The sequence below is a fragment of the Chaetura pelagica genome, unplaced genomic scaffold, assembly GCF_000747805.2.
Source record: "Chaetura pelagica isolate M959 unplaced genomic scaffold, ChaPel_1.0 scaffold71, whole genome shotgun sequence".
NCBI lineage: Eukaryota > Metazoa > Chordata > Aves > Apodiformes > Apodidae > Chaetura > Chaetura pelagica.
In genome coordinates, this window is record NW_009952435.1 from 4943855 (window position 1) to 4958798 (window position 14944).

General features: G+C 35.9%; 1 protein-coding gene across 1 annotated transcript; it reads left to right on the forward strand.

Moving 5' to 3' along the window:
• The first annotated feature begins 132 nt into the window (after positions 1-132).
• TRIP13 (thyroid hormone receptor interactor 13) lies at positions 133-11785 on the forward strand. Its single transcript, XM_010008358.1, has 13 exons — positions 133-224; positions 1599-1764; positions 2226-2355; positions 3564-3619; positions 5741-5831; positions 6577-6649; positions 7639-7702; positions 7942-8028; positions 8864-8970; positions 9310-9463; positions 9629-9741; positions 10909-10978; positions 11529-11785. Exons 1-13 carry the CDS (start codon positions 133-135, stop codon positions 11622-11624), a joined length of 1299 nt encoding a protein of 432 aa, XP_010006660.1. The 3' UTR covers positions 11625-11785.
• Positions 11786-14944: the final 3159 nt, after the last annotated feature.

Consider the following 14944-nt stretch of genomic DNA (forward strand, 5'->3'; position numbering starts at 1 on the left):
GGAGGGCGGGAAGCGCCGGGAGGGGCGCGGGAAGGGACGCGGCCGGTAACGTCCTTCGGTTGCCGCTGCCCCGGTAACGGCCGCTGACAGGGCTGCTCCCTGGTACCGCTTTCCCCCCCAGGATCCGGAAGGATGGACCAAGCCGCTGGAGATTTGAAGCAGGCCCTCCCAAACGTGTGTGACAACGTTCAAGTATACGTGGAAGTTCATCAGAAGTCGAGCAGGTCTCTGATCAGAACTTACCTTCCTGCAACTTGTGTCTGTTGCCTTTTGTCCTTGTGCTCTGCCTGCTCAATGCACTCCCATGACTTTTCACAAAGGTGTCTCTTCCTGAAGTTGAACAAACCCTTTCAGCTTTTCAGGTGATTCAGTCTCACCATCAACTTGGTGGCTGTACCCTGAACAGTATATCAGTGTGGCCTGTACAGCAGATGCCAAAACTGGACACAGTGCTCACAATATGGTCTCAAAAATGTCCAGCAGATGGAAAGACTCATTTTCCCTAATGTTTGCACTCTTGCTACCACAGCCCAAATAAGGTTGGCCCTATTAGTGGCAGAGGCCTGGTGCTCACTCTACCAACTTGTCCACCAACACCCTTGGGTCCTTTCTCGTAAAGCTGCCTTTCAAACAGTTGGCCTGTGGTCTAATGTTGTCTGGGCAGTAGATGGAGAGAAGGATTTCACATTTACTTTTGTTACTTAAAGCAGATCATGTCAAACCATATATCTCCAACTTACAGAGGTCCCTCTGAATGGCAGACCTGTTCGCTGGTCCTACTGAGAGCTGTCACTGTTTTGGTGTTACCCATAAACCTGCTGCAGTTGCTTTCCATCCCATAGTCCAGGGTGTAAATGAAGTTGTAAGAACAATGTTGGTCCCAGTATAGAAAGAACCACCGCATCTTTCCCCACCCAACTTACTGGCAGCTCTGCTTATTCTTTGTACTGCCAATCACAACCCTTTCAGCTGGACAGTCCAGCCATCTCGTCAATTTATCCAGTCCTTATCTTAGCAATTTAGCTACCTAGAAGATTGTGTCCAAGGTGTTGCTAAATTTAAAGGGTAAAATATCCACTGTTCTTTGTCAGACTTAAATAACTGAAAATTAGCACTGGGAATGCATCACTGACATCACAAAATTAAGTTAAAGGCTTTCTGAAATCTTAAAATGGTATTTTCCTGTAGCTTCTGTCTCTTCTCTGAGTTCCATTCTTGAAACCTAGCTGTGCCATTCCATGTCCCCTGATATGACTGCCAACAAAGAAAATAGTATTCTTTGCCAGTGCCTTTTAATGCACAAATTAAAAACAAGTATCAAAACTTGTTGCTTTTGCCAACCAACTGAATTTGGTAGGATTTCTTTCTGCAGAATGTTATGGACGGGTTAAGTAGGTTTTGGCTTTTTTTATGTGGGTTGGATTTTTGAGGGTAGATCATTTTGGGGTATTATTTTAGGTTTTTTGTTTGGGTTTTTTTTCATGAGACAGAAGCTGTTTTCCATATAGGCTTAGCATATGAAATAAAGCACTCTGATACTAGATTATACTTCTTTATAAATGTCAGTGCCATAAATAATGCTATTTCTTTCCTGTAAGTGTGGCCAAGAAAGAAGATATCAGGATGAGTGTCTTAAAGCTGTTGAACAGACATAACATCGTGTTTGGTGATTACAAGTGGACAGAGTTTGATGATGGCTTCCTGAACACCCATGTGCAGTCTGTGTCAATTGTGGATACAGAGCTGAAACTGAAAGACAGACAGGTATTTGAGGGTGCTGAGACATTGCAACAGTGTCAAGGCCAGGCTGGATGGGTCTTTGAGCAACCTAGTCTAGTGGAAGGTGTCGCTGCCCATGCAGGGGGGTTAGAACCAGATGATCTTAAAGGTTCCTTCCAACCCAAACCATTGTATGATTCTATTCACAGTCAAAAATGTACAGCCCTGTTCATATACACTAACTAGTTGTAGGTAAGACTAGTGATAGCCTAGGGACATATGCAAGACAAGGTCTATAGGGCGACGTAGTATCTTATTAGGCCAACTGGTGTAAACAGGAAAGAGGTGATAAATTTTTGAGCCTACTCCACTGCTCAGTAAGGTATGAAACAGAAGTAATAGGCTTTCAGGCTGGATGCCAGCTGAGAACTCTTAACTTTGTTATGTTATAGTTAGCTTCGAATGAAAAATACAATGTATAAAAAGTATTTTAATGTCTGTTCTAGCCTATTGACTTGAGCAAAAGCAGTCTTTCTCTTCATATTTTTCATCTGCATGAAGAAGGACCAAGCTCTGAAAACCTGGAAGAAGAGAATGAGGATATCATTGCAGCTAACCACTGGGTGCTACCAGCAGGTACCCATGTGATATTTCTGGAAGGTCTAGAGCAATTACAATGAAAGAAAATCTTGGAAAGGTTAAAAGTGTTTATATAGACTTACCTATTCAAGGTATTATATTGTTTAACTTCATCCTTTGTCAATGGAACCAATATATTTAGACTTCTTTACGGTTTGGACTGAACTAATTTATTTCTGTAATGCTTGTGGATGGGTGGAAGTAACTGGTCCTGTGCAATAAAATGTATAGTCACCTGGTCAGTCTAGTGAGAGGTGTCCATGCCCATTTAGGGGTTTGGAACTAGATGATCTTTAAGGTCTTTTCCAACTCAAAAGCATTCTATTATTTTTAACCCTACAAGCTGCATTCCAGTTTTTTATTTGGAGACCCACAAAAAGCTCGTAAGTTCAGACATTCGTTTTCCAGAATCCAGTGCTGGCTTTCATCCCCCAAGACATTATGCTCTTACATTTGGAACAAATAGACAAACTAAAGAGATTTAGAGTCCTCAGAGTGTCTTCCGAAAAGAAGAGTAAGGCTTGGCTCTACAGTAGATCATGGTCTGCCTGTTGCTGTCTTGTGCTTGGGAGGTTGGATTCTGCACCTGGCAGAAGTGCAGGTGTGATCTTAAGCTCTTTGGGAAGAATTCAAGCTGATACTTTGACATTATTCCCATATTATTGTGGTTTACAAATGTTCAGTCTATTTTACTTTCGTTCGCTGAAAGCTAGAAACTAACAGCTGGAAAGGATTGATGCTCAAATCATGTAATTTTTAATGCATAATTCAGCTATATGTTTATTATTGTCCTCCACATGTTGATTTAAAAAAAAAAAATTAAAAAAAAAAATAATTTGGCTTAGAACCCTACTCCTACCCCAGTTTTTCATAGCTCTTTTTCTTGGGGAAATGTAGGTTCATCCACCATCAAGGGTGGAAATAATAATATTTTTCTGTTCATGTTATGAAACTAAGAAGGTTAGTTTATTCTCACACTTATTTGAGGAAACAGAACGTGTGAAACAGCTGAATTTGTCTGTTAGAAAATAGTGTTGACATTTCAAGAAAAATAACTCATTTGAGTTTATATGTGAGACACATATTTTAACTGCTCTTGTTGTATCCTAATACTTCATTTTAGTTGAGAGTACTTTGAAAACCACTTTATGCCGCAATGGTAGGTTACAAGTTCCCAGATTGATTTTTCATTTTTGCTTTTGCAGCTGAATTCCATGGCCTTTGGGAAAGTCTTATATATGACAGTGAAGTAAAATCACACGTAAGTTGAAAATTAACAACAATTAAAATTGCTTGAGGAGAAGCAAGAGTTGAAATGTAGCCTGTTTGAAGTTTGCTGCATCCCATGGATAAGTTATTTGGAAATCACCAACTCAGGAAAGAATTCTGGTATCTGCTTATTATGGTTCTCTGTTTTGAAAGGTAGTATAGTCTTATCCATTTTGCAAAGCTTTATATTCTTATTAAAATCTCTGTACAATTTTTGATTGTTACATACTTCTCTGATATATACTTAAGAAGAAAGAGCTGATGTTTTGAGATTAAACATAATATCTCAGACTTGTACTGATATGTCCTGTGAAGTCAGCTTTCAAAAAAAATCAGTTACCCTGTGAAACAGAGTTCAGTGATGCTCATGCCACAAATTATAAAAATTTCTCCATATGCATTGTCTTATTTTGCAGAAATCATAAGTTAACAGCTGAAGGTGTTGTTTTCTAAGCAAATTAGAACTTCTCAGGAGATTTTCATTTTTGCTTTAGATGTATTCATGAGCCTGTGTGAAGAAAACAATTAATGTTCTGTAGAACAGAGTAGAAATTAATTTTATTAAAATATGGCACCTTGTTTTAAGGCTCATTTATTACATGTTTTTCTAGAAGGGGAATAGAAATTTGGTGGAAAAAAAGGACTCCAGAGAGACTTAGAAAAAATGTATGCAGCATTCTTTTAAATTAATTCTCAATTTCTCCATTATGAAGGTCCCAAAAGATCTGTTGTGTCTTTGGTGTGGGTTTTTTTTTTAATTACAAGGTGATTTTGGTGACTTGCTATTGCTAAAAGTGTTCCTATCAGCTGTACTTGCAGTGCTTCCCTTCCACTGGCAGTCTTGTTACCTTGCAGTAAATAACTGAGAAAACTAAATTACTAAAAGTTTTCAACTTACTGGATGATGGACTAATTTCCACCTAGTTTTGTGCCATTAATTGGTCCACTGTGATCATAGCTCATGTAACAAAAGTGCAGGCTAGGCAGAAGGGGGTGGAAGTTTAACTGTGTGTTTCTGGTAGCATCTAGACAATTAATTTGTTTAGCAGTAACGTAATCCAGCACTTTTACTGTTCATACTAATGCACACTGAATGATTTAACCAGAGTGAGTGGGCTCCCTGGAATTTGGAAGAACCAAAACAGTTCCATGGGGTCATTATCTAGTTTGAAGATTCTGTGCATTTATCTAAGGTGATGATAACAGCCAGAGCTTGTAAAACTGTAGTACTGTAATCTAAACTGTAATAATTGTGATGTGCTGTCTTATGATAGCACTCATGAAGATGTTTATCATGATTGTTAGAAAAATAATAAATCTTCTACCTGAAGTTTTTGGACAAAAGTGACTAATTCATTAGCTTCTTTATAATACCATAAATACAGTATTCTTACTGAAGTCTTTATAGCCATCTATAGTAAAGCAACACATTCCAGTGAGTGTACTTCTTAATTTATAAAGTACACATCAATTAACACATCAATGTTTGTCTAATTCATGGAAATGCTTTCCAAATAGTCTGTGAAATGACAAGACTACTTAATTAGACTTACTGATGTACTAAATAACAGCAAATTGATTACTATTCACTGTAAGTATATGTATAGTACTGAAAAACATGCGGAATGAAGTTCAGGTTTTTGCTTGGGCATAAAGTATTACAGGAATACTATGATCCTATTAACACAGAACAAAGGCAAATTACAGGTAACAGCAACAGAAAACAATATGGTATCGGGTGTTACAGGTAAAAATCAGTATAGATTCACACTTGAGGTTCATATTTATTTTGATGAAAGAGTTATCTATTTTGTAATTCTAGATAATTCTGAAAGGAAGGAATTATTTTTAGAAGCAAGCATTCATGGAAGTATGTGCAAGCTACCTTACTTGGAAGCAAGCTGCATTTGTGCCCAGTACATGCTGTTCTTTTTCTTGAGAGCAGGAAGGAAATTAATCTCCAAACTTTGCAGAAAGAAAATTTGCCTATGACTAAAAGGCATGAGCTCTTTTTTTTTGGTCTTCTTTTCATATTAGACTCAATTTGGATATTGCTTCTATTTGTATTTGCTGACATGTCTCTAATTTGTGTCTCTTTCTTCTCTTCAAATAGTTACTTGATTATGTGATGACAACATTACTGTTTTCTGACAAAAATGTTGACAGCAACCTGATATCATGGAACAGAGTTGTTTTGCTGCATGGTAAAAATAATCTGTTTTAAACAAAATAGATTCATAGGCCATCTCTTTATGCCTTCCTTCTGTAAAAACTTGTATTGCATTTCGGTGTAGTTATAAATATCAGTTTAGAAGCTACAGGACGTTTTTGTTTGGAAAAGTTTTATTTCAGACTGTTAACAATATAGCTATGGTGGATCTATTTCATTTTCGTAACAAACTCATTATTGTGATCACAAAGAAATTGTGGTCACAACTGTGATTTCTTACTGGGAACCTACAACTGTTGTAGTTCAAAATACATTTGTGCTATAATCACAGTACTAGCTTTCAATGAAGTACTGTCATCTGATTGATGTTACCAGTTTGTTTAGCACCCACACATCAACTTGCATACATTAATGCTCTGTTTAACTATGGTTGTACTTCTTCTAGAGAAAGTTTGTGTGGCTCTTCCATAGTGTCAGGCCAGATCCAAAAGGTTTATCCCAGAGCATACTTCCTAGGATGCTCTTGAGTTGCTCCAAGGTAGAGATTTCTGGGAAAGTTCACAGCTGATCAAACTGGGCATGATGTGTTTCTGATTTGCATGTTAGAAAGTATTTTTAAGAGGATACAAGTTTAAGCATAGCACAGATTTTTGAGCTTGCTAATAAGCATAAGCCCTGCTAGGGTGATACACTTTGCTTTCATAGCTCTTGAGTATTTTAACTTTATGGTATCTGCATACAAACTATTACACTAACTATTCTATTTGATTTCAAACCAGGTCCTCCTGGAACTGGTAAAACTTCCCTCTGTAAAGCACTGGCTCAGAAGCTGACAATTCGACTGTCATACAGGTGATAAATTTTTGAAATTTTTCACTATAGTTTACTATTGTTAATTGTTCTTTTTCAGTAGCCCAAAGAGATTTAATATTTGATTGCAAGTAACTTGGTGCCAAGGGCTAATGTTCATAATTGTTTTATACTACATCCAGCTATCATTAAAATGATCCGATAGAGAAACTGATATTTTAATGCCTTTTAAAATGTGTAATTATTTGTGCTCAGGTTTGTCAAACAAATTTCAGTGCCAATATAGTTATTTCTTTGTGCTCATATTTTACATCAGTGAACAAAGGGTCAGAGAGTACTGAGCCTGCTATTTTTATCTGCATGTTCAAGAAAGCCTATTTTTAATAGGTAATGATTCTGTAACCAGTTTGTTTTGTACTTGCATTGTCTGAATGCCACAGTCTGCACAGGTCAGTCTGTGTATCAGACAAACAATGAGAGTTAGCCTTAAACTTTGTAAGAACTTACAAAATGTATGCACACACACAAAAATGTTATATGACATACTAGGTGTAACACAATGTACAATATTGAGTGGTCTGAGTGAGCAACTCTAGGCCAGGCTGAACTAATCATTAACATGGGCTCTATAATTTGTGGTTGAGATATTTTGTCATAAAGGTATCCATGTAGAGTCAGGTAAATCAGCTTCATGCTTTTGCATGTGGTCTTGCTTTACTGAACAAAATATTACACAAACAAAAGAATGAAACTATTAGCATGGTAACTTTTACGAACACTATATTAAAAATGCCCTTATTCTGATGAAGGTATTTTGATACCAAACAAATATAAGGAATTCAAATGGGACACATTTCTGGAAATGACAGTTAAACTCAGAACAGGTATTATGTTTTGAAATGTAAGTAATTTCAAGTACTAATTCACAGAATTTTGGGGTTGAAATTGAGGGAATGAGACTTACAGAAGTTCATGTTATCACTGCCTTATTTACAATAGAGCTGATACTTCTTTTTCCCTTCATATTGTAGGTATAGGTATGGACAGTTAATTGAGATAAACAGCCATAGCCTTTTCTCTAAATGGTTTTCTGAGGTATGTACTGATGTAGCTAATTAAGTAGACTATTTTAAAAATCAGTTTTCTGTTAAGCTTGCTTCATAAAATAAGTGTGTGCACAAAAGATTGCTTAGAACAATTAATGTGTTTGAGAACACATAAATAGATGCTATATTAGAAAGTAATTTAATTTATTTCCATCTTCAAATATGCTAAGGCTTGCAAAGTTGTGTGACAAGGAAATAGTTAAACATATGTATGTGATGTCTTTCTAGAGTGGCAAGCTTGTAACAAAGATGTTCCAGAAGATTCAAGAATTAATTGATGACAAAGATGCTCTTGTATTTGTTCTGATTGATGAGGTATGATTCTAATACCACTGATGTACATAAAATTTAGGAAAAATTAAATTGATGGGAGCAACCTGTGATAATGCTAATTCAGAAAGAACAATAAAAACTTGCTTTTGTATGTTAAATAACTTTGTGCAGAAGAGTGAGTTTTAATCTTCACTACTGCAGATTTGAGAGATTTTTGAGGAGCACAGTATGATTTATCAGGCAAATTACAGCTGAAAATGAAGCAAAACCTTTATTTGTGGAACTTCCCTTGCTCCTTTATACTTCACAAGTAGTGGAGTATTGCTTTAAACTTTAGAGGAGCCTAGATTTTTATTAATTTTGCTCTAACATATGTTGTAAAGATCTAAAAAGCATTATTATGGTTTAGTTAATTGTCTAGATTCTCTTCAGACTTGCATACATAAGCAGCTTAGTAAGTGTGTTCCTTATAAGCAGTGTTACATTGGAGTTCCTATGGAGAAGCTCATTCTGAATTCCATATATTCATTATTCTCTTGTGTGTATTGCCCTCCCTGCCTACCCCCCCTCCCCCCAAAAAAAAAAAATGAAAGAATGAAAGACTGCCTCCATTCTGCTGTCTGAATAGGAACTTCACTCACTAAACTTTGTTTCCTTGGCATTTCTTCCCCTCTGTCTGTAAATTCCTACACAACAAAAGATTTTGAAGATGAAACTTTAGATACCAGACATAAGGTTTTGGAGGTTTATTATCTGGGATATTTTCTTGTTGACAGCACTCCAAATGTGCAATCTTTTATAGGGTTATTTGACATTTGGTGATTTTTTTGTTTGTTTTTTGGTTGGTTGGTTTGTTGATCAATTTGTTATTTTCTAGGTGGAAAGCCTCACAGCAGCCCGCAGTGCCTTCAGGGCAGGCACAGAGCCTTCAGATGCTATTCGTGTGGTGAATGCTGTACTGACACAAATAGATCAGATTAAAAGGTAAATTCATTGCAACAGCAAAAAGTAACTGTCAATTTCAGGATTCCTGCTAAATCTTAATCCCTACTTGGAATACTATACCAAACTGGTTAGTGAACTATTGTTTGTTAATGGTGCTAACTGTGAAAAGAAATAGGAGTAATCAAACAGAATATTTTTCTTGTAACTGAGTAAACAATCACATCTACAGATGGTATAATGTAATCGATGAATGAAAAGAGTGGTGACTGCTTATTGCATGAAACGACTTGTGTCATAATAAGGAAGGTGTCAATTTGCCAGTCACAAAAGGAGGCAATTCTTGTACATGTGACCTAAAAATCTGCTTTTATCTTGAAGGTATCCCAATGTAGTTATCCTAACTACTTCAAATATTACGGAGAAAATTGACATGGCCTTTGTAGACAGGGCTGACATAAAGCAATACATTGGACCTCCATCAACTGCAGCAATATTTAGAATATATCTTTCTTGCTTGGAAGAACTGATGAAGGTAATATTTTGAAAGCAAGACTGTAAATGTCTTATTTTAGTAATACTTCATAAATAAAAAAATACGCAAATTTAATTGCTTCTCTGAACTTCTACACTTACTGTAGCATTTAATCTTGAACATACTTAAGTTTTTCCTACAACAGTATATTACTCTTCTTTCTAGTGTCAAATAATATATCCTCGACAGCAGCTCCTGACACTCAGAGAGCTAGAGATGATAGGCTTCATAGAAAATAATGTGTCAAGGTTAAGCCTTGTACTAAAAGAAATCTCAAGGTAAGATTCAGAAATTCTACATTTATATCTGTTCATATATAGATATGTATGTAACTATATATAAAAAATGAGTTGTCAAATGATACCTAAAAGTAGTTGCATTTCATAATAGAGTTCTGAAACATTTCTTGTTTGGTTTGGGGATTTTTTTTGTTAAGGTTAGGGCAAAACCTTTTTAGGGACAAAAAGTGGGAGTGATTAGGATTTGCCAACATTTTTAAGTCTCAGATCTGGTTTGGTTTTTAGTACTGCTTCTGGTTTCTGCTCTGTTCTTCGGAGTCCTTTTGACAAATTGCTGGCTGAATTCATGAGATGCCCCAGGTTTTAGTGGATATTGTGAATTGCAGAGTTGTTTATTGGAAGTAGTGTTAGCCTTAGTTCCTGCTAATAAGGTGTCTTGTAAAACCTTTCAATCTACTAAGTAGCTTTTTAGCATGTAGAGTGTTTTGATTTGCTGAATATGCTAGTAGATCGAAGTCTTTACTGCAGCATAACAATTCTTGAAACAGTAAAAATGATATTCAAAATATGAAGCAATATTTTTCCCAAAGTGCTGGGCCCTGTGCAACAAATTAAAATTACATTCATGAAGTCAGGAAAGTGTGATTTCATTCTGTTCCTGAAGCATGCAATCTTAACCAGTGAGGAGTTGAGTAAGAGCAAGGAAGTTTTTCCAGACTTGGATGTTTGAGCTCTACATGCACAGGATGGTGCTTGGAAGAGACAGAAACATATTAAGTAGATGAGGTAAAGTTGTATGTAAATGATGGGAAGAAGGAGACAAACAGTGGCCCTGAGGTCTGGCCTTCAAAACAAATTTTTAAGTCCTTCCAAGTGCGGGTGGAAGTTTATGTGTGTACCATGCCCTTCAGTGTAGACATTCCCCCAGATTCATGAGTGATGTGAAGGGGATGGTGTAAGCTTTGGCAGGCTAATGTAACTATCCTGTTTCTCTATCCTTGTTTGCTTTTCTGTACCACATAACGAACCTCCCATAGGCTGAATTTGTTCACTTCCTGCTTCTGCTTAAAGTGTTGCAAGGGACCTGCTGAATTGTGAACTGAGAGGTTATTTGAGGAACTTAAGGGAGAAACACAAAAAGAGGAAAGGCAGTCTTGAGAGTGGATATTTAGCATTTAACCAGCAATTGTCTCTGTTTTACTGTAGAAGAAGTGAAGGTCTTAGTGGCAGAGTCTTGAGAAAACTTCCTTTCCTAGCACATGCACTTTATATTCAAGTAAGTTTATTCTATTTGTTATATTTCGGTTTGGTTTTGGCAGAGATGGGAAGACATTTGGACACTGCCTGAAATAAAATATTTGGCCTAAACCCCCTTTTTAATCTAAATTGCACTGTTTCTGCAGCTTCGTAGACTGAAACAATTTTGTGCTGCCCTTAATTTAAAATAAGATTGAAGAAGACAGGTGGGATTGTCCAACAGCATTTTACTTTTAATTAAATGTTGTGATGGAACATTGATATTGGTTCTCTTATAACTTATTGTTGAAAGAACTCCCCTGACACTTTATAAACAGTATTTGTTAAAACCTTTTTTGAAGCAAATCTAGAGTAATAGTGATTGACTCAAGACTTTGCATAACTTGACTTTGACTTTACTATGCTAGCTGGTTTAAAATAGACCTACATTTTTATGTGTTTTTTTGCATTTTGAAAATTTTGTAGCATAGGAGTAAAGTATATATCTTTTAAATACTGTGTTTTCTATGTAAAATATTTTGTTTGCCTATTGCTGTAGTGTGTCTAACAAAATTTTCTCTTATTTTCAGTCCCCCAGTGTTACCATGACAACATTTCTTCAGGCTCTTTCGCTTGCAGTAGACAAACAATTTGAAGAAAGAAAGAAACTTGCAGACTGTGTGTGATACTCTACTGTGTTATAGTTGTCTGTATTGTTAACATTGAAAACTACACATTTTTTGTACAAACTGAGCAATTTCTTTGCATTTGTAAAATGGATTGTCAACACCTTAAAAAACCTGGAATGCCTAATTTAGTTTTTCAAAACATTCATTAATAAACAATTAATAAATGTTATAGCGTGTTTTTCAAAAGCTTTATTTCAAAAGCCAATTAGAGGATTGTAGAAATTATTGCTAAAAGTAATTTTTCTTATTTTGAAGTTACTAAAAGTGGGCAGGCATCTGTTCCTTATTTCTTAATAACTAACTTTTTATCCAGGCATCAGTTTTTATACTTCTGATTTATCTTATATCTTATATAGCAATAGAAACTCGGTTTTTAGCATGCTGATTCTTCTGCCATAAATGCACTATTTGTTACTTGCTTCTGAAATAATAAGCATGAAAAAGAAGGATTCAAAGTGCTCAGTGATGGCCCAGACCTTTTATACTAACATATTTTTATCTTGAAATTTACATCAGATTCAAAAAGTTTAAAATAAAGAGATCACTTAAATTGCATTTTGTAATACTGTTTTTTGTTTTGTTGCAAAGATGTGAACCCAAGTGGACTAGGTTTTCTCACTGAAGAGTAACTACAATGTGCAAGAAAGGATCTTTAAAAAGCATGAAGTTTGGTTTTATAAATATGACATAAAAGTTACAAATTATCTCTGGAGAAAAATATTTTGTAGTGTAGAAGCCAGGAAATGCCTGCATCCAGTTCCTACAGGAAGCAGTCAACTTTTATATGGTAATTACATATCCTATTAATATTGATAACAAAACTGTCAACTCCTCTTTATCTTTGGAATTTACAAGTACTTTATCTGCAGTCAGTTGAAAAAAAAAGAAATGTTAGGGGAGTTTCCAGATTAGAAGTTTAATTTTTTTTAAATGAATACAAAATTGTGGGATTTATGTTGATACCCAGTTAATGCATGCCTCCTAATTACTGGTATTGAAAATACTCTAATGATAGTGCATTTTGTTACTTCCTTGTGTGTATCTTTTACATCAATGTTACCCTGTACGCTCATGACATGAAAGATTTTGTCATGAGGTATTTTTGTTGATGAACACTATAAACTGTGCATTAAAAAATTGCACAGAACTATTTAAGAGGTAATGAATTTTTATTATGGCATCTGTACCTTTATAAATAGAGACCTTTTGTTAAGTCTGTCTAAGTGTCTCTTCATCATACTCATTTTGAAAATAACTTATTAGTAATTATTCTCCTATCTATACCCCAAAAAAAGAACAGGAGTGGGTGGGAGAAGATTGTACCAGTCATTTGTAATTGTGTGCTCTATTTTTCCACAGTCATTGTTTTGGAAATACTGGTACATACAAGACATTTCAAAAAAGGCTAGATACTAAAAAACTACTGAAAGGGAAAATGTTACACAGACACTAACTCATAGTGGATTTGTGGCTTTTAAAGTAAGACCTAGAGACTTAAAATTAGTATGCATTCAATACAGATGTGTATTATTATGTGTGCTTGTCTTGATGATCCATAAAATTGACATTGGTCATTACTTCCATGGTAATCCAAAAGCATGGAATTGTCTTCTGGTCTGGATCTGAGATTCTTTAGGAACTATAGAGGCTCCACAACTTGCAAGTTTGTATGTATGTTTCATTGAGTGTGTATACATTTCTTCTTTTGGAAAGCAGACCTTTTGTTTGCAGAAAGACCAGTGTTTGATCTTCCTGTAGACTCATTGATTATATTAAGGTTATAAAAATTATGAAGACCAGCTTCTGCAGTTTACTCCTCCTGTTCTCATTTCTTGATCTGAGATGAGGATCTTTTCCCCAGCCAGGTAGTTTATCCTTTTCTTAGTATTTCGTAGATATTCTAAATGTTTCTGCTCAAACTAGGACACTCTGGTGTTTTGAGAGTTTAGAAGAATTTAGAGACTCTTTTTAGTATGTGCAATTTTGCTAATACATGGATTTGTGCTATGGCTAGCAATAGTTTACTCTTGAATTAAAATCCTAGTTGACTAATTCTGATGAGTGATTTATTTTAGATGTTATCCACAAAGCAAACTCATACAATGAGGGAGGCTTATTTCCCCCTATTTTCCAGTTGTGTGGAAAGTACTGCCCTGCATTCCCCACACAGAATGATCATTTTGTTTTTTTCTCTTGAAAATTTTAGTTCAACACAATTTTAAATTCTGAAGACTTGGAATCTGTATATTTGAAGAGAATCACCATGAAACAGGTTGTATTTGTTTTGAAAGGAAGTATTTTTCGCTCCTTTTGTTAAAGATACATTCCTTTATATCCAAGTGTACAAAATAAATTAAACTAGGCAAAGAATATAACATGCAGAGCCTTACTAAAACCTAGAGATTAGGCCATTCAACTGGAATAGGGTGCTCACAAGGTTCTAGACTGAACTCTTTCTATCTTGTATTTAATGATAATCTACTCTGAAGAATGCACATGCAGAGCAGAAACAGCCCTCATGGAAGCTTAATTAAGCCTTTTTCTGAGAACAGGTAACGGTCCTGGTTTGAGCCAGGATAAGGCAAATTTTCTTTTTACTATTTTTTTTCAGTGAGCTCACTTTTAAGTACCAGCAAGTTTTCCAGCTAGTGGACTGGTAACACTGGAATGTTTATAAATACTGCTGAGAGACCAAAGACACTTTGCTCTGCTTGTTGAATTTTGTGCTTTGGACACTAAAAGAGCAGAAGAGTCATATGTGCAACCCTCCTGTAGGAAGGAGCAGATTAGAGAGATGGGAAATTCAGCAAACCTAGGTATTCCATACCATATATAATTGAGGGATCATGGAAGTCAAGCGCCTTCCTCCTCCCTTTTCTTCCATTCATGGCTGGTGTCTGGGGAGGACTCTGTCTATCCATCACTGTTGATCTGTAGGCTCATGCATTCCTGATCCTCATAACTCTGCCCTCAGCTCCTGTCTTATTTGCTGCTATCTCTAAAGCAGTCCAGGACATTTTGGGACTGCTCACTGTTCAGGAGATGCTGTGGGAGTTGCTGGGGGTGCAGAGGGGCAACAGGGTTTTGCACATTCCTGAACATACTTGTATATATTTGTAGATATTTTATAATTAGTATTTAATTAAAACTGTTTAGTTTTCAATCTAGAAAGTCTCTCTCCTTGTTCTGTCTCTCCTTCCCTACCTGTTTGGAAGGGGGAGGGGATCGAGAGCATTATTGTTGCTGGTCTAATTGCTGATCCTGAGCCAAACCATGACAGTAACAAATTTATTTCAGTGAAGGCAAATAAAGAATGT

Excerpts from the sequence above, each read along its gene's own strand:
- TRIP13 (XM_010008358.1), top strand. The coding sequence starts at position 133 with ATGGACCAAGCCGCTGGAGATTTGAAGCAGGCCCTCCCAAACGTGTGT. Across the intron at positions 8,029-8,863 it reads TATTTGTTCTGATTGATGAG|GTGGAAAGCCTCACAGCAGC; the intron begins GTATGATTCTAA and ends GTTATTTTCTAG. Across the intron at positions 10,979-11,528 it reads CACATGCACTTTATATTCAA|TCCCCCAGTGTTACCATGAC; the intron begins GTAAGTTTATTC and ends TCTTATTTTCAG.